Source organism: Mastacembelus armatus, chromosome 9, assembly GCF_900324485.2.
Source record: "Mastacembelus armatus chromosome 9, fMasArm1.2, whole genome shotgun sequence".
Lineage (NCBI taxonomy): Eukaryota > Metazoa > Chordata > Actinopteri > Synbranchiformes > Mastacembelidae > Mastacembelus > Mastacembelus armatus.
The window spans coordinates 3,598,317-3,622,881 of NC_046641.1; the positions used below are offsets into that span (position 1 = coordinate 3,598,317).

The 24,565-nt window shown below is 38.0% G+C and overlaps 2 protein-coding genes across 4 annotated transcripts; both read left to right on the plus strand.

Annotated features, from left to right (window-relative positions):
- Positions 1-2,164: 2,164 nt before the first annotated feature.
- On the plus strand, positions 2,165-14,633 carry ncaph (non-SMC condensin I complex, subunit H). Of its 3 annotated transcripts, none has more exons than XM_026321552.1 (18): positions 2,165-2,275; positions 2,995-3,211; positions 3,415-3,505; positions 3,667-3,759; positions 4,659-4,776; positions 4,906-5,057; positions 6,037-6,226; positions 6,404-6,486; positions 7,636-7,829; positions 8,200-8,345; positions 8,625-8,731; positions 10,672-10,791; positions 11,297-11,404; positions 12,384-12,527; positions 12,879-12,989; positions 13,166-13,236; positions 13,684-13,759; positions 14,329-14,633. In XM_026321552.1, the coding sequence occupies exons 2-18, from the start codon at positions 3,000-3,002 to the stop codon at positions 14,386-14,388; spliced, it is 2,076 nt and encodes a 691-aa protein (XP_026177337.1). In that variant the 5' UTR covers positions 2,165-2,275; positions 2,995-2,999; the 3' UTR covers positions 14,389-14,633. The 3 variants fall into 3 exon arrangements, with proteins under 3 accessions (XP_026177337.1, XP_026177339.1, XP_026177338.1); XM_026321554.1 differs by having other exon boundaries at positions 3,418-3,505; XM_026321553.1 differs by lacking the exon at positions 2,165-2,275 and having other exon boundaries at positions 3,000-3,211; positions 13,169-13,236; positions 14,329-14,394.
- A 2,796-nt stretch (positions 14,634-17,429) lies between these two features.
- On the plus strand, positions 17,430-24,159 carry vamp8 (vesicle-associated membrane protein 8 (endobrevin)). The gene is made up of 3 exons (XM_026322501.2): positions 17,430-17,596; positions 20,853-21,023; positions 22,671-24,159. Exons 1-3 carry the CDS (start codon positions 17,582-17,584, stop codon positions 22,851-22,853), a joined length of 369 nt encoding a protein of 122 aa, XP_026178286.1. The 5' UTR covers positions 17,430-17,581; the 3' UTR covers positions 22,854-24,159.
- The last annotated feature ends 406 nt before the right edge of the window (positions 24,160-24,565 follow it).

Sequence of the window (24,565 nt, forward strand, 5' to 3'; positions counted from 1 at the left end):
GGTCTACTGCTTCAGTCTGCTCTTGTTTTAACAACCCTGTCAACCCATTCATGGCACACCTTTGCTTTGTAATTTCACTAAAAGCATTGAACCGGTGCAGTACATACAGATGGGTGTCACATTAAAGGAAAAACCAGTAAAGTGTCTTAGTCCTCGTAATGTGTTGAGCCACAGAGAACAGTTTCAATACTCTCTGCACCAGATCTTTGATATGTTTTTATGTGATTTTTTTTTGTTTCTTTTAGTTGTATAACATTATCACAGCCAGGACTGGAGATGAAAATTTGCATTTTTCCATCTTACTTTTGTTCCCTAATAAATACATAAATTAAGTAAAGTACTGTGTGACCTGTGAGACCAGAGGTTTTTGATTGGACTATTTTAGAGATAGATGCTTGTCATTTGTTATGTGTTTGTATGTATGTATGTAAGTGGCCTCTTATGTATAAGTATACATGTATGTGGTTCAACTATAGCCATTGTACATATTACACATAGACACTGTCTGGATGCAGCAGACTGTTTCACACACACACGCACACACACGCACACACACACACACACACACACACATGATCACATGATTATCTGTGGTTATAGTTCAAACCACAGTCGACCACACAGGACCAAAAACTTCTGCTAAACAATCCTCCAACAGAAGAGTGTGAATTTTTGGAAATCTTTATATTAAGTGCATAATAGACAGGCAATTGTTTCTGAAATACTTGCCTGAATGTTTAAATATTATAGCTTATAGACATGTCAGAGGACAAATGATGTAAGCAAGTCTCAAGAGCTTCAACACTCTAGATGGATGTTTCAGATTACATACAGGCAGAGGCACTCAGGATCCTGGAGTCTGTGTGGAGACCACTCCACTGGGCCTGTGTTTCCTGGTCCTGCTCCTGTGTCCCTGGATCCTCCTCTATAAATATCTTGGTTTTCCTTTTATAGTGTTCAATAAAAGTTCTGTCTGCAAGCTTGAGTCCAGATTGAAAGTTATTGATATTAAATGTGACAATTATACTCTGAGCTGAAAAAGACTTATTCAATTTCTTAAAGTTTTTCTGATTTTAAAAAGAGATTATCTTTTAATTTTTAAGTCTATGCTCCTCAAAGCTACCAGAAAGGTTCAGATATATGGCAGTAAAAATTTTGGTAAATCAATTTACAAAGTGTTCTTTCATTTAGACAGCATGGTGTGAAAATGAAATTTTGAGTTATTTTTGAGATCGATATGTATAGTGATATGAGAAATGCCAGAAATTGCATTCGCGTAGTTACATTTTAATTAGTTTTGATTGAATTCAAACATATGAAAGGCACGGAAAAAACTGTGACCTCCCAAGAGCTGACCCTTTTTATTATTTTTTAATTTTTTACTGCCATCTAGTGAGTTGCTATTGTTCTTTCAATAATCTCAGCTCATCCATCCATTTTGTATGTATAGACGAAATTCAGCAACATTGCGGTCTAATTATTATGGCATTGAAATTCATATCTTTCCACATCTTTTCCATTTTTGCATAATATTCATTAATTTACTTTCATAGGTCTGAAACACATTTTCACCAAAGTCAGTTATAAAAATCGGTTCTGCAGAGCTGCTTAAATTAATTACATGTTCATAGGGGTGCATGGTAATTCTAAAGAGGCTTAGAGTGCATACAGACTATGGTAATTCAACGTTTAGTTAACTTCATGTAGCAGGAGTACAAAAGCAAGTCTATTGAATGATAAAGATATTGTAAAGGAAAACTGTACTTGCAGCATGTTGTTAATTTTTCTATGCAGCAAGGTTGATGAAACATAGGGGAATAAAGTAGTATTTTGTTGTACTACTACAATATTTCGTTTTACTGTGTCACAACTGAGTGCCTGTTAACTCCACGCCTGTTAGTTAGTTTGCAGGTGTTCTGTCGTACAGCAAAGTCTCTGCATGTTTGGCCAAACGAATAACACACACTGCACACTACTGAATTTTTCATTTAAACTTTAATCATACAAACGAGCAAGAACAACATTGTCAAAGAACAGAAGTGTCATACAATAATACTACCAAAGCTAATACGAAATTGCTGTCTGACGCTAATGTAGTCCAATGCGTTTTCTATTAGAAACATGCCGTGGGCGTGGCTTGACGTCATGACGTAGGACGGTGGTACGTAAACCGTTCGGCGCAAAAATTCAAATGTTGAACAGGAAGACAAGAAGCGCAGCTTCCCATGTAACAATAAGAAGTTGTAAAGCTATATTAGCTTTCAGACATTTCAAGGTAGGTTCAATGGATAAAGGAAGTCGTGTACTAAATGTTTTGTGTGTTCGTAAGCTAGTTAGCTGACAATAGTTAGGACGCGTCTAGTCATATTAGCAGACTCATTCCAGCCGAAGCTAAAGTTGTTATGCCAAGGTGCATGCAAAAGTAGCTGTTAGCTCGATTGTTGTTTTGTTCAGGTTCAGCTTGTGATTCTGTTTACTTTCTTTAAAGCAGAAATTGACGCCAACTTATATGATATCACTTTCTAAGCACATGACTTCTACTGGAGTCCCTTTGTTTAAGTGACTGTCCACAAGTTATCATTTTAGCTAACCTAGCACGAATGGAAAAGACGGCTGGAGTTTCACTCACAAAGACCAAATGCTGTCAGTTTCTAAAGACTGACAGAAAATTGTTTCTTACTCCTGTAAACCGGGAAGTGTCTCACACCATGCTATACTGTATGATCTGAACATTCATAATACTGCACGTTGACTTCGAAAAACCTTTTTTTTTTCCCCACCGTGCACCTCACAGCTGTGTGATTTCACTGTGTTCAGGACAAGTAATTATCTTAAAATAAACGAAAAACATCAGCATGTATTATACAACTTTGAAATTTATACAAATGCTTTCTATTGTGTATGGTCTCCTGATTTTTCTTTGTTTTCCTAAACAATAAAATGTGTTCCCAGCTAATGTTTGTAGCATCGGATAACATATTTCTTTAACTATAGTAAAGATGAGTGCAGCCTCTACACCCCTCTCACGGGTACGTTCAGGATGGTCATCCTTAAAGGGCAAGGGTCTGTCCCCTGCAGACTGCAGCACCCCACTGCTGGCTGCCTTCCCCGGCAACGATGATGAGCAAGAGCGTCGTCAGCGCAGAAGGTCAAGGGTCCTTGACCTTCAAAGTGCCACGGACTCCTCCATCAATGACTCTGCAACTCATAGGTAAGACAAATGTTTAGCAAACCATGCTCCTCACTGTGTTTTGAGCATAATTTAGCTGGCCTGCTGTCATTAAACACTTGCAGTGTAAATTTGAGCCAGCTTAATTTCAAAACATTTTAAATCATGGCTTTAACAGCCAATTTCTGTCTAACCTGCTATTATTTATCTTGAGAGCTTAAAGATAATCTCATATTTGAATGCAGCAGCACATGGACTCCTGCTGCCGTGCCCAAGTTGTCAAATGCACAAATATCAGAGCATTACTCCACCTGCATAAAACTCTCCACTGAGAATGTAAGTAAATGCGTACTTTGTGCATGCATATATAGTGTTTATAAAGAACTTTTCTCTTAGTTTTTTGTGTGTTTAAGATGTGTATCACATTTAAAACAAGGGAGTATTAGGAGCTTAATGGAAAAATGAAAGATTAATACCTGTCTTTTTTATTTTGGCAGAAAATCACAACCAAAAATGCCTTTGGTCTGCATCTGATTGATTACATGGCTGATATTCTCAAACAGAAGGATTCTGAGATCACAAACTTCAAGGTATTTAATGGATTTCTTAATCCACTGTGGCAGGCTCACATACATTAAAGAAACAAGGATTTAAATAAAATGTCTGGTTGTACGTATGGCTGCGCAACTGTAGGTAAAATATGAATCAATTTTTTTTCATATAGAATTGAGTCACAGTTTTCTCCTACACCTCTTAACCAATGAAATATTCTTATTGTTTTTTGCATGACATGGTTTTTTACATTATGTCAAAAGTAACAACTTGATCCTTACAATGATGCTATTGTTTGTAATAATTGTAATAGGGTTGAAAACATTTGTGTTATCTTCCCCACTTTCACTGGAAGGCTTTCTTCAAGCCTTTTCTTTTTAGTTTTATTTTTGTGTCAGTCATGTACAGCTCATCATGTGATGTAATGCATTCCTGTCATTAGTTAACATAGCTTAACAAGGAAAGGGGAGCGCTGCGTTTGTTGCAACAGATCACCCTGCTTATGCAAATATTGTCATCAAGTTGAGAATGTGATCACACAGAGTCGAGATCAAGATAAAAAAAAATTAATAATAATATCCAGCGTTAGTTCTATGTAGCGCCTGTGTGTCCTGAAAAAGTTTTAGGTTATTGTTTAAAAGTTCTGTGAAGTAGAGCATTTACTCCTTAAAATCAGTTTAAAGGTTTTGATAAATTATAGCATAGTGCTTTAACTGATGAGAAATTGATCCTCTCACTGATGAAGTCTGCAGCATCCTGAGGCAACCTAATCAAAGCTGCAGACGTACTATTACACAAGTCTAAACGGACTGTTGTAATTATTTAAAAATATGAGCTGTGTTTTTTCTAGAGAAGTTCAATATGCCATGGAATACAGATGCAAGAAATGTTTATGATATTTATATTATCTTTTATTTGTGCGTCTGTCTTCTTAAAGGTGGCAGCTGGCACTTTGGATGCCAGTACAAAGATCTATGCTGTGAGAGTGGATGCTGTTCATGCTGATGCCTACAGAGTGCTGGGTGGCCTGGGGTCTGAGACCAAACCTGGAGAGGGTGAGATTACACTTTGTGTTATTGTTGGTTTTCATTTAAATACACTGAACTGCACGGAAGCTAGAATGTCAGACTTTACATTATTTGAAGTTTTCTGCTTTTTTTTTTTTCTCTCTCTTTATTCTGCAGACCATGTTGCAAAGGAAAAGGACAAAGATGGTGAAGAGCTTGCAGAAGGTGAAGTGACAGTGAAGCAGCCGAAGAGAAAGAGGCCTCCTAAGAGGACAGTGGAGCAGAACCTGAGCAACATCAATAGCACAGAGTCTGAGAGGAAGTGTGAGGTAAGATGACATCTTTACAGAACACCCCATTTACAAAAGGATGATAACTGCACTGCAAAGTGCATGTAGGTTTATTTATGTAATGTTACTAGTTTGTTGTTACTCTTTACTCTGTTCTGTCTCATTAAGTCTGTGGCACTTGTATAGAAATGCTCCAGAGGAATACATGAACTAAGCCTGTGTTTACACCAACAAAACAAAAGAGCCCATGAGCAAACTTGATTAAGAGGGTGTGTAATGAGAGATCAGTGATAGTGCCACGGCATTTATGTTTCAAAGCTACAATTTAACCTTCAAACATCCAGTAGATTGACAGTACAGTAGAAACAGGAACTTTGAAGGTTTCACTCTCTTTTCAATACATGTAATTCAAACAGAGTAACAACAATAAATAAATACAAACAGCACAAGAATATTTGCTATTGTTTCCTTGCCAAATCAGCATGCAACATGCAACACACGCAACCCCTTTTTTTTTTTTTTTTTAATCCATCCGAAGTTCCTGGTAAAAACTATGGAACAAGTCAAAAAGCACTTCATGCTTATTTCAACTGCTTTGCCAAAATAAAGTTTCTTTCTGAGGGTGCAGCAATATTGTCATACTTTTCACTCAGTTTAACTGATTCTTTGAACAGATGGCAGTGTGTGTTTTTTTTAGTTTCTTTTGCTATGCGCTCGTGTTCAAAGGTCATTCTACTCAAAGTAACACAGTGCACCATCTCAGCAGTTAAATCATTTTATCATTAATAAAACTTAATAATCAGCTTATAGCCACTAAATCTAATAGGTTTATGTTTGATGAGTAAGATAAAGTATTAGATGTTCACTGAGCTGTTATCTTAGGAGCTTTGGGTGATTTCAGCAAATTATTTTTTTAATCCTTGGTTACAGTGATATGTGTAAGAATATTTAGCTCAGTTGTGTTTTATGGCTGTCAACAGTCATTTAACTGGTGTAACCGTCGTCCTTTTCTGTTCAGGTGGACCCAATATTTCAGAAGATGGCCTCATCCTTTGATGAAACCAGCACAGCTGGTGTCTTCCTGTCAGTTGTCTTTAGTGAAAACAGTCGATGTGAACTGCTCTTTCCCTCCAACATGAACCTCCTGCAGTCCAGACCCTCCTACTTTCCTCCAACTCCTCAGACAGTCCCTGCATCTCCATTCATGGGTAAACAGCGTTTACCAATCCCTCAAAAAAGTTTTTCATTTACATAAATGATGTGGCCATTAAACACTGTCTCATTAGGTGTCTGTCTGAGCCTTAGTACAGCTTAACTGTCTCTCATCTTCTGAACTGTGCCTCAGTAATGACGTTAAACCAGTCTTCCTGTGCTGTTTCTGCCAGCTGGACTGCAGCGTTCCCAGGAGAAAAGTTCAATCTGCCCCTCACTGGAGGACTTCTCTTTCACCAGCTGGAACCCTGAGCAGGTCAGAGAAACCAGTATCATAAAATTCCCCAATGATATTCCTTTATATTTATTAGATGTTAATGGAACCAATAATTCATCTTAAAACCACTATGTCTAACACAAAAAACTGTCTGATCTGTTGTTTCACTGTTGTTTAACTTAAAAGTGTTAATGCATTACAGTGTTTCTATATGTGTAACAGAAAAGGAAAACCTGTAGCATGCTGGTATTTCTGCATGTTGTTTCAATTTGCAGATCAGGAGAATTCTTCAGGAAATTTAGATATAACACTGGGGCAGTCACCTACACTGGATGTTAAATGTTGTTCTGCAGACTGATTTGGTCATGTTGCCTTCATCCTGTTAAAATTCCTGTAGATATAGCTTTTGTGCTCCACCTCCACCTTCTAAATATTTTTGCCATTTTAGCATGAAACGTTATCAGACACAGTGGCTGCAGGTCTTGGAAAACATTAAAAGCAGTGGAATTAGTTCATTAAATAGGGCACGATAGTATCAGAATTTTGTGAATTTCTTATACAAAAGTCTGTATTAATTCCTCTCTAAATAATCATTTTAGTTAGATAATGATTTTAAATTGATTGCAGGCTGTTGGGAAATGTTTCCACCTCGTGGGTGAGGTTGACAGTGAATTGTGATTTTCAATTAGCACCATCAAACTTCTAACATACTCTCAATGACTCAATTTTAGCAAAGATTTAAATTAATTTTTATTGGTTTATAAATATATGCCTTTTCTGCAACCATTCAGCTTGAATTGATTTAATTTATTGTATCATTAGGAATTATACACCTATGCAGAAAAAAAATTATTTAATATAAATTGTTGGCTATATTTAAACTACTGGTTTTCTTTCATGCATTTAAATCTTAGCTTGTGTGATCACAAGATGGGTGTTAAATGGCAGATTTTCGTCAGAATCTACAATTCTTACACCCAATTAATAAGGCACCACTGTTGGGACCAAGCTGACCTTCAAGAACTAATGCCAACACAACTGATGCTTCACCTCATATTTTGTATTGAAAACATGCACCAGGCTCTATAGACAAGTCTAACATCCAATGTCCTTTCCAGGATGGTCATTTAGGATCCCCTGCCTTCACATCCCAGCTTACTGTATTTCTGACAGTGAATTTTCTTTCAGACTATGAATCAGCTCCTGGAGAAGATGAAGCAGGGTGAACACGCGTTTGATGTGAATGCCGAGCCTGAGGCTGAGCCTGAAGAAGATGACTGCCCTAACTTTGATGCAGACTATGAGGAGGGACTGGGTGATTGTGAGCAGGGATTAAAAGAGTACAAAGAAGGTTGTGAGGTCTCCACCTCCAGCAAAGGAAGGTGAGATTGTAGGGTAATTGAACAGTGATGCTTATTTTCTTCTCAGGAGTAGAAAAACTCACCCTTTTACCACAGGCCTTCTGATTAATTGATTTTTCTGTTTTTTATTTAATCCTAGTCCCAAAGCATTTGGACAAAAGTTTCTAGTGATGGTTCAGCATGTTCTTGTTAACTTGCCAGTATAAATAGGAATTTAGAATGCATTACTTCATCAAAAGAAATTTCTTTCATTATCATCAAAGGAGTAGGGGTTTTATTTTTAAAACATATTAAATGGCACTAGTCTATCATTTTCAGCAACAAATAATAGGTCAGTTTGTGATGGATTGCACATTGGTTTGATTGGCTTCTTGTGCTCGTGTGATCACAGGGATGTGATTCCCATCGGAGAAGGAGACATCGCCACTATGTGTCTGCAGCTGTCCTCTCAGCCCAGGGAGTATTCGTATTTCAGCCCAAGAACGATGGCCACATGGGCTGGACCAGGCTACTGGCAGTTCAAGCCAAAGCACAAGTGTGAGTGAAATTAACGATTAATGGAGATGAGTGGTTTCAGAGTAGAAATTAAGTGCCCTTGTGAAAAAGTCACATTACATATTATTTACCTGTATACCTGGATAAATGTAGGCAGTGTAAAGGATAAAGGGATAAACAGGCTTAAACACTGTCTGTCCCAGCTGAGATAAATCTATAAAACATGTCCTCCTCTGCTGAATGTGTGGAGTATAACAATTATCTGTTTCATCTCTCTGTCTGCCTTTTTATGTCACTTTCATTTCATTTACCCTGCTATAGTGGACCACATGCCTGACAAAGAGACACGTAAAAGGAAGCCCAAGAAGACCTTTGAAATCGACTTCAATGATGATGTCAACTTTGACACCTATTTCCGCACCACAAGGGTAAAAACCTTTTCTGACTTTTCCTTCCAGACATTATATTCAGAGTAGAATACTGCCATCTGGTGCCGTTTTTGCTTTGTTGCTTAGTGTTAAAGGAATCTACCACTTGCATCTCAATAAATAGATACAATCAGGGGTGATTTAGCTTAACACAAAGATGGGAACAGCTCATGTGGCTCTTTCCAAGAGGAACACAATCAGCCTTTATACCAAGCTAAGGGGTTGCTGGCTCCAGCGTCACATTTATTTTACAGGCATGCGTGGGATTGGTCTTTTCATCTTATCTTTATTCTGATTTTCACCCTCTAACCCACCAAAAAAAAAAAGAAAATGAATAATTAATTATAAATAAACACAAGAAATGTTAGAAAATATGTTTTCATCCTTATCTAAATTAAGTATTGATAATGGAAAGCTGAGGACGAATTTCTCTTATCCAGTGAATATAGCTGTGCTGTGTTTCATTATCCAGAAGATTTGCAAAGATATTTAATTAATATTTTGGAACTTTATTTAAAAGTTATTCTGGTAAGATGAGCCTTTGTGGAGGATGGATCTGAAACTCATTTTGGGAGAGGTTTAAATACACTTGGCTAAAACAAATGCATCTACAACAAATACAATAGACCTGTAATAAGTCTTTCCTTTATGAAAATGACAACTTTGAGTTTTGCACCAGCACACAAGGGATGTTTCTTAACTAGGAGAATAAACCTAAAGTACCATTGGTATATACAGTAGATATATTGAAGGCTTTATTTTTCAGCCAGAAGATGTTTTGTTGGCCTGATAGACTTCCATTATAACATCCTATGAATACTGGCTTCTTCATAATAATATTTAAAACAAAGCAAAGTATTTTAATTTTTTTTTTTAATCTGAACTTTCACTTTTCATGTCCATGTAAACCTGGATGACAATAGTTTTAAAAGGTAAAAAAAGTGGCATTAAATGGGTCTCAGATTAACTATTGTTGAGTACAGTAAATGCTATGTAATACAACAACTTAGCTGGCTGAGATAAGATTCCAAACTATAATGTCCATCTCAGTATTTTTAATGATTTTCTTCAATTTCCATGAAATGGAAAATCTTTATTGTCATATTGTCTAGACAATGGGGATTTCATTTTAGAATGAAACTCCAGCATCATTTATGTTGGCAGGTTTTATGTTTTTGCAGTTCAGTTCAGAGCTTTGAACCTAACAACAGAGTCAGAGGTGGTCTGTCTCAGAATGCTTCATCTATCGAAACGCAAAGGCATTAAGGTTATAATATGGCACTTTTTGGTGTGGTAGCTATAGCAACACAGCATTCAGCACTTTGGGAATCATTTTGATGCAGCTGGTGTCACTGTTGTCAGTGCTTTTATGTCTCAGCTCAGGAAACCTGGTTTTACTTGTTAGTGAGTAGAGTTGATACTTAATAAAGTTTAGCTGAATTTGCAATAATTACCTACAACTGAAAATTTAAAGTAACTTTTCGTTATTGGTCTGACCAAATGTTTAGAGAAAATCAGGTTGTTCAGAATAGATGAAGGCACAGGAGCAGTGTGGTAAACAAAGCCTGACACTGTGGATGTTCTGCTTTCAGCAACATTTCAGAATTTAAACCACCCTGACATTTTTCCTCCTAGTAAACAATTTTTGTCTTGTTTCAAATCATCTTTCATGGACTTGTCAGGACTGCTACATTTGCTGATCTGCACTGGTCTTCGGGTGTTGCCTTGCCATATGACTCCACAACACAAATGCTAATTACAATTTCCACTCTAATAATACAATTCAACAGGTCACAGAATCTGTAAAGAAAGTTTTCAACTAAAAAGTGATACCACTAATTTGAAACACTAGATTTTGTCAGAATCACAAGCTTCTGAGTAGAAAATAAACTCTTTACGTATCTGAAGTGAATCTGACTTTTTCCACTGTCCCTTTACAGGCGGCCACCACTAACAGCAAGTCTGCCCTCAGTGCCAGCAACAAGAATACGACTCTGCCGGCAGACTTCCAGTTCCCCCCAGAGACACTCTCCCAGCTCAGCCTCAAACCTTCAAGCTCGGTGAGACATCTCAACTCTGCCAGCTGACAGAGCTGAAAGTAGAGATGCACAAACACTGACTTTCTTGTTGTTTGTAGCATCAAAACACCAGTGTGGTCCATTACTTTTGCAGACCAGGAGGGAATTGGAGTTAGTCTGGGATCATTGTATATAAATCAGATCCTTTTTCATAGCCTTGTAGAGGGCTAGAATACTGCACTGGGTGTACATGTAGAAAATTGTTTGCCTGATTGGTTATTTACAGGCTGCATGTGGGTGTCTATGGGTGCTGGGGTTCTCCTCAGGTCTAATATCCCATATGAGTCAGGTCTTACCCAAGGTACAGTCATTGTTATGAATTCAGTCCATACAAACATCAGAAAAACAGCCACAGCTGTTGGAACACAGTAATTGTCATGGTCATTAGTTTTAATATTAACTTTTTAAACAATTGAGACACAATGTAGTCTCAGTATCTACAAAAACCTTTTGTGTTTTATTAAGACAACATGTTTGTTTACCCTAGCTGATTCAAGAAGGCCAGAAGAGGCTGTCTGGAGAGCTTGGAGAAGGCATTGGAGACTATGACTACAACAACGCCAACGACACAGCCAACTTCTGTCCAGGTCTTCAGGTCTGAGCCCCACTTTTGATTTAATTTGTTTTGGTTTGTGGTTTTACTTGCTTTATCTAGGCAACAAGACTAGTAATAAATAATATGAAGATGTTTCAGTTAGTGTGAGAGGTTTGTACACCATGGCTATATGTTCTGTCTGTGTGAAACCTCCTGGATTTGCAAGATGTTTTGGAGGAGCAAACAAGAGAGTTAGAGCTGTGGGTCTCTTAAATAACTCAGGCAGTAATTGGATGTTGGTTAGTTGAACCTAGCTGGTCAAAATCATAGTTCAAATGAGCCTTAATTTGATGCACAGAACTTTGTCCAAACTTTGATTATCTCACAGACTTAAGTCTGTGGATTGTATTGATGAAGTGTTTCCTCACACTTCCTCTCCTGAATATAATTGAATGAGCCATTTTACTTTTCCCAACTGAGAGACAACCCCAGTTGCTTTCTCATGTTGTCTCATGGTCAGTTACTGCATGATGTGTGTGGCCTTTGTTGTGTGGTGTTTCACCTCTTCACTGAAGATTAATGTAATTAAACCACCTCTTACTATCACTCAGCCACGGGTGTTGCTGCTGCATGTAGTCAACGTGATGTAATAGACCACAAAAACATTTTAACTTAACTTTTCATCAGGTGAAGGTTTATCTTAATATGATCAGACATGGTAGAATACGGTGCTCCTCACCATAGGGACTGAGAGGATGTTTTGGCATACAACAGTTTACAGTGATTAAACCTGTAATCTTTCAGGCCCTGCCTACAAGCAGACACTGAAATTGTTGTTGCGTTACTGTCAGACTGAACTAGCTCTGAATACAGTATTGTAAAATCTGTGAAATGTGAGGACCTCTAATATCCTGAGGAATGACAAAAAACATCCAGTCATCACCAGTGACCAGTCAAAGCAATTGTCAGTCAAATTGTTCAGGAGCCACATGGTAATTTTTTTTTTTTTTTTATCCCTTTTGTATGTCTTCCTCCTTAGGGTGGTGACAGTGAAGATGATGTTGAAGGGTTTGCCGGTTCAGATGACACACAACCTTCAGGTGACAGTATACCCACACCCTCTCAAGATCTACTGGGCATCTCCACCTATGGGGAGGAGGATCTGGTGCCTGAGCCACACAGGGTGAGTATTATAGTGTATATGGGTTCTTCTAATTTTGTTAAAGCATGTGAGACAACAATACTGGCAGCAACTAAAGTTGCTTTATATAGATTTCTAGCACCTGATACTATTTACAGTCCATAACTGTGAACGTAACAAAACTCGTATGAAGCCTGGAAGCTATGGGCACATCAGTTTCAATTCATTTTCAATTTGAACTTCACTGTCCCACAAGGAAATTCACCTCAGGTTTTCACCCATACCACAACCACACATTGTACATAAGACCCCACTCACTCACTGATTTGGATTTGTTACAATTTCAGTTTTGTTGGTAATTGTGTACTTATTTTATTGCTTGTTACCATATAGGTCAACAAGATTGAGATCAACTATGCTAAGACTGCAAAGAATATGGACATGAAGAGACTCAAGAACAGCATGTGGACTTTTCTGACTGAAAGCCCAGAGAAATCCACAGAGGTAAATTGCACTAGAAGAGTACTCACTTATCAGCTTTTATGTCTGCAGGTGTAGACAGTTAGCTTTGAAAACTAGGCTTCAGTCACTGCTAACATTTGGTGGGTGGAGTAGGCATGTAGCAGGTCAGGTTAATTGTGTGTGTTCATTTTATTAGTTATGCTTTTTTTTGTTCCCAGCAGGAAATTGAGACTGTCGAAGTCTGTGGGGAGAAGGTCTTCAGTGACACAACAAAGATACTGCTACAAAGGTACCAAGAAACTTCCTGTCATGCCTGCCATGACACAGAGCTAATAAGGAATAATAATGCATGGATAACACTCACCAAAAGAGCATTGCATGGAAATCTGTGTATTATGGTGAACTTTTTGTCATGTTGCTGGAGTCATAAATGTCATGTCATGTAGCCACTGTAAGCATGCTCATGTTTAACAACAATCACTAAACACAGCCGTCAAGTCTCACAGGTTTGAAAGAGATCTGTGTTACTGTACGACTCTGTAGTTTAAGCAAAACTTTTGTGTGGGTGGATGTGTTTTTGCCCATTAGCAGGGCTAACTAGCCTGAACCCTGCTGTGAACTAGCTGGCAGCAGAACTTAAAAACTACATCTTTCTTAAATGCACTGGGTTTGAACAGCAGGATTGATCCAACGTTAAAATGTCCTTTGTATGTCTCTTCTTTCTTTGTTGGTCCAGATTACCAAGCACAATGGCTCAGAACCTGTCAGTGCCTCTGGCATTTGTTGCTTTGCTGCATCTTGCCAATGAAAAGGTGAGTGTTTGATTGTATCTTTATTGGCCTTAAAGCAAAATACTTTTTTCCTAAACTGTTGGCCAAAGTCCAGGAAAAGTTTAGAAAAATGATTATACGTTTTGAAATGATAAAGGAGTAGTTTAACAGTTTGGGAAATATACATTCACATTCTTGCTGGGAAGTAGATGAGATTTGACTGACTCGTTAAGATTCAATAGCAATAGTCAGTTTCAAGAAAACATAAAACCAAATCATAATTTTTACAATTCTGTGCTAGTGCCAATTACACAAATAAGATAAAACATGTTAATTATTGAGCTATAGAGGTGCTGTTGGGTGGGTTTTGTTACCTTTAAGCAGTGTCAGCTGTTTTCATCTTCAATCTTTGTGCTAAGCTGTTGGCAGTAGTTTCTCATATACTACATACATGAATGGTTTCGGTCTTTACATCTAATACTCCAACAGAAAGTGATTAAACATTGTCTCTAAAATGTTGAATTATTGCTTTAATACAAGTATGTGCAAATCTTACATGAGGGTTACACACTGAGGGTGCAATATGTAATTCTTGTCTTTTTTTGTAACAGAATTTGGAGCTGGTGAAAGTTGATGACATGTCCGATATCATCATCAGACAAGGCCACTGAATGATGGGATGATGAATTTCAGTGTTATTCTTTTATGCTATTCTATACCTATTCATCTCTACTTTGTTAAATATATGATATTTCTCTGTGACATTTGCCTGTGTAGATATTGTTTTTTTTTAATCCATTTTAGGCAAATATATGATAAAGAACTGTTGAAAAAACAAATTTGCCTTTTTTCCTTAAAAAGGGTTATAACTGCAATAGGATTTTTACCTTGTTAAATAAAATGTTAAAAAAAAATAGACATTTGTGTCTCTCCAATTATTTGTAGATAATTTATCTGCTCACCCCCCATGCAGCCGTATATTATGTAAAAGCCTTGTAGAGATAAATTCTTGGACATTAGGTCTCTTCGCTACAATGCATACTTACAATAATGCAGTTTTCTAAGGCCTGACAAGCTATTTGTCTTTCCATGAGGCTTTAAAGGTGTGGTTTATTTTTGGCTGCTTGTGATTCAGAGCAGCCTGCAGCAGTTGAGTGACATCACAGCAGGTAATCAGTGTTTAAACCTCGTCACAACCTTCTAGTGTAAAGGTGAAACTAGTTGGTCGGGTGCTGCTGCTGCTTGCTGGGTGGAGCTCAGCATGGCACCAGTTTGTGAAGAAACTGCAGGACAGGGTGGTGTCAGCTGAGAAAAGATACTGAAATCCCAGTGGCAGTGTGGTCATCAGAGGGCTAGTTATAATTCACCCTTTAGAAAATTGATAGGAATAGTTGATGGTGATCCTGCATTCTCCTCTCACCACAAACATCTCATATGGATCAATACACTGAAATGAAATGTTTATTGCAATCCAATTAGGTTTTTGACATAGAACATTGGTAGTGCAGCTGGGAAAAATGTATGTGAACTCTTTGGAGTTCCCTGGTTTTTTAGATGAATAGGTCATAAAATGTGATATGAACATCTGTGTCAAGAGTTTACACTAATAACACCCAAACAATTTTAATCTTTTATGTCTTTATTGAACACACCCATTAATCATTCACAAACCCTTGGAGTTAACTGGTTGAACTATCTCTGACAGCAATAACCTCAAGTACTGTAAGTGCTTTCAATAGTGGTGGATCAGACCTGGAGGAACTGTGGACCAGTCTTCCTTACAGGACATCATCAGCTCAGCCATATTCTTAGGACGTCTATTGGGTTGAGGTCTGGGCTCTAACTGGGCCTCTCCAAAAGGTGTGCCTCCAAAGCCATTCTGTGCTGTATTTACTTTGATGCTTAGGGCCATTATACTGCTGCATCACCCAGCTTCTTCTGAGCTTCAGCTTGTAGACAGTTCCTATAGGATAGCTAGATAAACTAGATAAAAGAGGCAGCAAAGCAGCCTGACATCATCATGCTCCATCCACGGTGCCTTATTACAGAGATGTTTTCACCTTTGGTGTTTTCAGTGCTGGTATGCAGTTCCCTTTTTACACCATACATAGTGCTGAGTGTTCTTTCCAAAATACAAACTTAGTTTCCTCAATCCACAAATCATTTGTTGTGAATAGTGGTGCTGTTTGTCTGCCATGGACAGTAATATGCTCCATCCGACTATGACTATGACTAGTCATGACTATCTTGAACATCCAACAGCTCCAGTGATTCCTGCAAGGCTTTAATCATTGCTCTAGACTTCTTTGTTACCTCAGTGAATATTCTCCATCGAGTATGTTATTGTAATATAATAACCTGGGACCAAAATACCAGTGGTAGTGTGACGATAAACTCTTTGACTCTATTTGTTTCTTGTAAATGGCCTGTAATGTGGTTCTAATTATTCAAAGCGTTTGTCGAGATTTTGTGTTATGTTTAATTGTATGTTCCATGAATTCTGTCGATTCAGCTATTCCTGTTGCATGCAAGTAGCTTTATTTTGAAAGTTGGCAGCAGAAAGTAAAAAAAAGTAGTGAAAAGTTCAAGAAAAAGGCAGTAATGGTGTGTCCATATGGGCACAAGCTCCTACGATGTGTTCAAGGTGCTTATCACTTCACAAAACAAGAAGGCTGTTCAACAATCAACACAGACCTGTGAACTATCAGTACAAAGGAGTAGGCCCATCATTTTGCTGGGGCTACTACACTCTGAGCTCACAGGCTTCCTGTGAATAGATGGTGCGACTGATGTTGCTAGTCTGGTTTTCTATATTTAAATCTATAATGAACGGTGGCAAAACCAATGGTGACATCTCAGAGCCTTCAGGGCAGCTAAGAAGAACAGAAAATTTAATGAACTGTATTTATCTCAGTGTATCAGTGAGCAGGTACACAGGGAACATAGTGTATCATGTCTGTGCACATGGGGAGCCATCCTAAGGCAAAAACCATTAGAGCCACGTCAAGTTGTTGGAGTTAGTGATGATAGTGAGGAGCATCTTCATCTTCTTCTGTTTTATAAAGGAGGGTACCTGTATGCCACTTCAGCTGCATACCGCCAACCTCCTGGATTACGGCTCAAAATGCCACTAGTGACAGATTATAGTCCTTTATCCAGCCCTGTTCTCACCCACAAACGTAAACATCGTTTTATACCTTATTATTCACTTCAAAATGTTTTTTACCTGTCTTGTCTCTAAGGTTGTTCCCTTTATAAGTGCCACATCGGGTTGTTGTAATTACAACAATAAAAGGAAATTAACATAACTGACTTCAAAATAAGAGCACGTAATTTCTATACGACGGATAAAGATCTATTTAAAACCCAGACCTCCATTCCCCTTTCTAAGTGAAATAGTTACAGTACCAATCAAAATATAGTATGAAATAAAATGAAACGACTTTTAATGAGGGCTATTTCAGGACCGCCATTTTACATAAAACATTCAGGCCAACTTGTCTTATTGTAGTTTATATATTGTGTTTTGTGTTTTACATTAAAAAAGTTTATTACAAAAAATAAATTGCACTGATTACGTTCAGGCTGCTACGTAACCAGGACAATTAAGTAGTAAAGATGGAGAGTTACACGTGTTTTATTTGCAAACTGCACCAGGAAATTGTGCAGACATTAATCCGGACTTGACGCTTGAAGCGAAGGAATTTACTGTGAAGGGAAAACAACCAGGAAGTTGAACGGAGGCGGAAATAATTGGTTTCGGCGGCCCATCGGACCGTGAAGTCCTCAAGAAGGTTTTAACAGGTTTTAACTAATAAATCGAGTTTGAGATAAGGTGATTTACTGGACTTTGTTTCCGACAAGATGGACATCGACCCGGTAGGTGCTAATGTTTGTTGTTAAAGAAAGCCTTTCTGCCCTCGGACATGCAACAGGTGTATTTCCAGACTGATTCAGATCTGCTGTGCCTCCTCTGAAGATTAGTTTGTCAACCAGTTGTTGTTAGTTTGTTGTTAGTTTGTCAACCAGTCGTTGTTAGTTTGTTAACCAGTCGTTTTTGGTTAACCATTTGTTAGTTTGTCATCCAGTCGTTTAGCTAGTTTGTTGTTAGTTAGTCAACCAGTCGTTTAGCTAGTTTGTTGTTAGTTTGTGAACCAGTCGTTTAGCTAGTTGTTGTTAGTTTGTCAACCAGTCGTTTTTTGTCAACCAGTCGTTTAGCTAGTTTGTTGTTAGTTTGTGAACCAGTCGTTTAGCTAGTTGTTGTTAGTTTGTCAACCAGTCGTTTTTTGTCAACCAGTCGTTTAGCTAGTTTGTTGTTAGTTTGTCAACCAGTCGTCTTTTGTTAACCATTTGTTAGTTTGTCAACCAGTCGTTTAGTTTGTTGCTAGTTTGTCAACCAGTCGTTTTTAGTTTGTTAACCATTGTTAGTTTATTAACCAGTCGTTAATAACCAGTTAAAGCATTAATTTTATACTTTAACAAGCTCGTTGTTGCAGTCACTAGCTGCCTGACAGACATTTAACAAGTTGTTTGCACCTGAAGCAGCCTAACTGCACTCAGTCCGGTGCTAACCTGGCTAGCCTGCTACCAGAGACAACAGATTTCTCTCCCAAAAGCTGCTCTGCGTGGAAATTATGGGCCCTGACACACTTCCTGAGCAAAAAGTCGACATTTAGGGTGTGGGTCTCTTTTTATTGACAGCTATTAGCTTTAACAGCAGAGGCAAAATATGATGTATTAACAAAGCTGTACTAAAATGAGCAGGTGTCATGTTATTGAGCCAAGTTGTGTTTTGATAGTATTATTCTGAATTGACCTTTACATTTATGTGATACCCTAAACTCTGTCAAGTTTGAAATTGGAAACTTTGTCAGATTTAAATATAGACACCTTTTGACTCAGGACTCAGTAAAGTCTGAGGAAATGAGCGGAGTGACATTAAGAAAGTGTCACTTTGCAGACAAATGCAAACTGCAATGTCAGGGCTTTTGAAGGTCCTGGCAAATTTTGAATCATTGGCAATAAACCAACTCACCTGTACTTAGGTGTCAGAGCTAAGGCAGCAAACAGTGTTTTCCTGTGCCCTGCAGCATTTATTATGATGCCTTAACAACGCAAAAGGAAAACCTTAGTGTCTGCATGCCGAACTTTGGCACTTTGTCATGTCACTCACACATTACCAGATTAGGACGTGAGCAGTGAGGGTTTCTTGTGGCCTCCCAAGATAAATGAAATCTAGCCTTTGCATTTACAGCTGCGGTCAGCCGTTTGAACAGGAAGGATTGGATTGATCTCATTCACACTTCTGCTGTGCTGGTTTCTCCTGCACCAGCTTAACTTTTAAAGGTGTCTAATCTGGCACAATTTGGTTTCCGTGCACAGCAGATGGATTCCTATTACAGCAGTTTAAGTATTTGAAGAAGATTCCTGATGCAGGTGTGCATGAACACCTTGCACGGGCCATGTTTCTGTCTCCCTCTTCCTGTGAATGCTGAAACCTGATTGCTGTTTGCTACAGGTTTATAAGAACTGATGTAAGAATGCCAATGCATGTAATATAATGGGCAAATAAAGACCAGAAAATATGACAAATGGAACACAACACAAATTGTACATGATCAAAAATAACTACAAACAAGTGTTGGAAAGCTGAATATTGCAAATGAGGAAGGAGGGAATTAAGACATGAGGGAAGAGTAACCGGAGAGAAGGTAGGCAGTCAGTGACCCAGTGAAACCTGCTCTGTTACTTAGAGACAGATTTGTTTACCTTCTGCTGCTGACTGCTGGCTCATGGGATTTTTAAGTAACTTGATGTACACTCACACACACACCACATTGTACGTAGCTTTGAAATTCCAGCTATGACTGTGTGAGATCACAGCTTATCTTCCTGTTGAATGCAGACACACCGTAGCCGGCATTCCCCAAGATGTAAAACTGGTTGTTTGACAGCCAGCAGGTTGTACTGTCACATGCAGCTGCCTGGGAATGAAAGGACTCTCAAAGCCACTGCCAGTTGTCTCAAAATACAAGTCTGCCCATGTGTCTTTAGGTTCAGGTGGCATGTTGACTCATGTTGATGTCAGCTGGAAGGATACACCCAATGGGATTTTAAAAAAATAGCAGGAAATAGATAAAGTAATATTAAAGCCTTGAGATTAAAATGTTGAAAAATACATATTTCTATCTGGCAGTCACTGCTGAACTTTAAAGATTTTCTCAAGTGATTTATTTTTGCACTTCCACAATACTGGGAGTCATAAGAGACAGATTTGAAAAAGAGGGGTAAAAGCTGTAGAGATATCCTTATAGTCACAAGAGTGAGTCAAGTTAAAAAAAAAAAAACAGTTTGTAGTTTCCCCACAGTGTAACTTTCATCAGACCCTGCCTGCACTGACTTCACAGATCTAGTTTGTAACGCAGGCTTTCTGTTGACATTTTTACCATGTCTGAACTGAAATGACACTGAGTCCAACACATTATACAGTACATGTGTGGAGGCTAAACTAAACTTTGTGTGTAAAATTTAAGTGGCCCATTAAAAATGAGCCTGTAAAGTGTTGAAATCAACTAAAACAGGAAACCAAACCAAGTTGCTAAACAAAGCTGTGAAGAAACTCATAGAATGTAATTTATGGTCTGTTGACACCATAACATTATACTCTATCTGTTAGTTTGTTTACACCATATCTATCAGTGGAGTTAGGTTAAAAAAACAGGAAGAGCTCTCTATTTAATGAAGAGTAGAACAGAGTAGACTTTACTAAAAACTTTTTAGGAGGAATATTCAACCTGATGTTATTGTGCAGAATGCAGTTTTAGTGCAGAGGTGCTGGCAAAAGTCAGTTATATCTTTCAGAAATGTCATTTCTATCCAGAAATTACAAGGTAGTTGTCCTGACCCGCGCTTACCAGTGAAAGTTGTTTTGAAACAAATGTGGCAATTGTCTAAATCCTAAAATACAGCCAGGTTTTTGCATCATGCATTTATACAAATGCATCCAAATACATTCTTTTGTCAGTTAAATTCCCCAATGGCTTTTTATGAACTGATGAGAGCTACAACATAAAGTTTGTCTATTGCTTTGTTCTTCAATTCCTTCTTCTCAAATTACTTTTCTGTCCATTTCTAGGAGCGGGGAGGAGCAGCAGCAGCAGTGGCACAGCCACAGGACAAAGTGCAGGCCTTGAAGGATCAGGTGGATGGAGTGACAACCATCATGACACAGAATGTGGATCGGATCTTGGCCCGAGGAGAGAGATTGGACGACCTCATGGACAAGACAGAGGACCTGCAAGCAGGGGTCAGTCTCACCGCAGGAGTTTACCCTTTTACTTTAGATGTAAAATTTTGACAAACATAACTGACTACTTTGACTATGCTCACATCATAAAGTGACCCAAACCTAATTTTTTTTTGTTTTGTTTTGTTTTTTGTTTGTTTATCCCCATCCAAGTGACTCAGATGTTTTTTTTTTTTTCACAGAATTGTGAACAAACCAAACCAGATTTTTCATATCAGATCTACACCACTTGCGTATGTGGTCATAGATCTAATTCATATCCGATCTCTGACCATGCTACCACTTTTAACGTCTCCTCCTCTGTACATGTCACCTGTTATCATCAGGGGAGACAAGGGCGTTTCTCATCTGTTGAACATTTATGGAGAAACTTTTCCTTAAGCCAAGGAACACATTAATACAGAGCATTTCTTTTAACAAATTGTGCAATTTGACTCTTGCACACATCACATTGTTATTCTCATGTAAACAGGGCTCACATTTCAGGTAAATGTGCACATCTGTGGCAGTTTAGACCTCAACAGCTTTCACACTGGAGCTGGATACATATTTGATAAAATGTGAAGCATCAACACAAAAAGATCAAAGATCAAAAAGATCATCAAAAGAACAAACATCAGAATTGAGCATAAGACCTGTGATATCAACGTAGTTTATCTTTGCCCTTTTAGTATGTATGGACTCATCATGTTAACTTAATTTTCCTGAGCTGAACAAAACATACAACCTCCTGCCCTTTTAATTAGGATCTTCAAATGATGGCTCTGTTGCATTTAGTTGCATTAAAAATACATAGGACTTTTTTCATTAAAGCAAATGTGGCAATCCCATTGTGCATTTCTACAGTCCATGTGTTAGCCCCTGAGTCGCTGCCCATGGCTCAGATTTGTTTAGATCTGCTATTTTTCTCACCGGTCTTCTTGTAGTTTGCTTTTTTTTTTTCTAAATATGTGAAGAAAGCAACAGCGTTGACAAGTAGCTAAGCTGCCTCTGTCCAAAGCTCCATAAATTCAAATATATGTTAGGTTAATCTCTACAAAAACTACGCTGAAGCTTGCAGTGGTGGTTAGTGGGTTGTGTTACTAGTCTAACTAACGGCTGGCTCCAGTTATAAATTTCACTGTATTGCTCCTGTCATCCAACTCTCAAGGGGAAATTGAATTAGCATATTTTGGAGAAAAAAAGCCTTTCTTTTGAATATTTTTTGAAAAACCTCTTCCAGCAGCTGCTACCACAGCTATTGTTTCAACTGACAGTAGATCCATAACTCACTACTGATTGCTTAGGTTAAAACTAAACAAAACAGCTATTCATGCTAAGAAACTGGCTAATATGAAAACAGTAGGTAGGCGTGTAGGTAAGCTGTGACAATACTCTCACCTGTGCAATATCAGGACCCTGAAACTAAAGGAACTAAAAATACTTCAGCCATCATTGATTTTCTTATTTAGGCCTTCTTCACGCTGTAGGTTCTCTAAATGTCTTCCATGAGTAACAGCTGTTATCAGACTGTCTGTGTTCTGTCAGCACATTCATGCTGTGCCCTTGGGTTGGATCTATAGAGGGGGAGGGAGGGAAGGTAGCCGTGAGTATTGCTGTGCCATTTTTGACATTAACACCACCCCCCTGCCCTCGCTCCCTGCCCAGGCTCAGCACTTCAAGCAGACCTCCCAGAAGGTGGCTCGCTCCTACTGGTGGAAGAATGTCAAGCTGATCGTAGTCATCATTGTGATTGTCCTCATCATCGTCCTCATCATTGTCCTGCTGGCCACAGGAGTCATCCCTGTCGGTTCTGGGTCTTCTGTAGTCCCTCCCACCAGCAAACCATGAACACAGACACATGCACGCAGTTTAATCACACACATTCCTACTGCAAAGTATACAAAGTAATATAGAGATTTATATAGATTTAAGCAATTCAGTGCTGTCTGGTGAAACCTTTACTCCTTCTGAGATAGTGCTTACTGGTTTCTTTCATGTTTATACTGCAATTCAAGGAATTCATGCTTCGGTGTAAGGGCCTTTTCTTAACAGACACCTCTTATCACCACATCAGATTCTCTGTTGGCCTGTTTCACCATCGAAAGTCATTTTATCCAGGCAAAGAGCAAGTCATGCTAATATGTGTAGATGTAGTTCTCCTGTCTCTTACTAGACATTGTGTTTGTATTTAGTGTTGTCAGTTATGTGTGCCTTTCCAAAAGACAGTTTGTATAGTTTAAAAGATGTAAAATACACTTTGTAAAAGAAGTTGGGCAACAGTTTTTGGACTTTGGAGAAATACATAAAGCACAAATCTTTAATAATTTTAGGTAACAATATACTTAATGAACGGTTGAATTGTGTATTGTTTGTTACTATTTATGGGCTTATTCCTTTTCAAAGTGCTTCAAATGGGTTTTCAGACCGTTAGTCAAAGATAATTTATTGAATGTATACACGTAGGGCTGCTTTTGTTTTTAGCTCCTTAATTAATGATTAATGTGATATTTCAATATTACACAGAATTTACTTTACTCATGGAAACCAACAATTTTAAGACAAATATACATAATTCAAAATATCACACAGAATCCAGGAGTTAACTTTAAACGTACATCATAGTTTTATTTGGAACATGGAAGTGATGACGGGACCTTCAGCTCGAAACATGTCCAGTTCTTGTGTTTTGTCTGTTAATCAAAAATGTGCGGTCCTTTAGAGCCGACACTCAAACTGTAACAATAACTGCAGTTTGAATGTCTGGTTTTTGATTTAATAAACGAACCACCAGTGTCTGCTGTTTGTGGCGCATCAGTCTCCTCCAACTAGCTGCTTAGACAGATAATTTACAGCCCCTCCATATCACGCCCTACTGGGACAATGTCAACTCATGAGTCTGCACATTTACACATTACTAGAAAATTACTAGAAAATATGTGGACTGTATACAGTCAGCATATACTTGCTTGTATGTATATTTGCAACAGTCTTAAACTGTTACTGGAGGGAGCTCTACTTTAGAAGCTATTTATTTAATGCTTTATATCACTCATGCTAATTTTTAAATCAACACTGATCAATAAAACATGTGATTCTGTATAATTATTGATTCAAAGTGTATAAATAAATATTCCAGACTGATAATCATAAAGAAGTACAGTGCAATTACTCTGCTGTTTTGTAGAACTAGATATAAAAGGAAGCTGTATTAGAAAAAAAATCTCCATTGTGGGTTTTTGTTTAGTTTTTTTGTTTGTTTGTTTTAGTGCTTAGTTCAGATAAAGTCATTATAGTGGGAGATTTTAACATTCATGTAGATGTTGAAAATAACAGTCTCAGCATTGCATTTAATTCAATATTAGATTCAACTGGTTTCACTCAAAATGTTAATAAACCCACACACTGTTTCAATCACACCCTTGATCTTGTTCTGACCTATGGCATTGAAATTGAACATCTAATAGTTTTCCCCCAAATCCTATTTTGTCAGATCATTCTTTAATAACTTTTCAATTTAAGATGATGGATCATTCAGCATTTGGAAGAAACTTTCACTATAG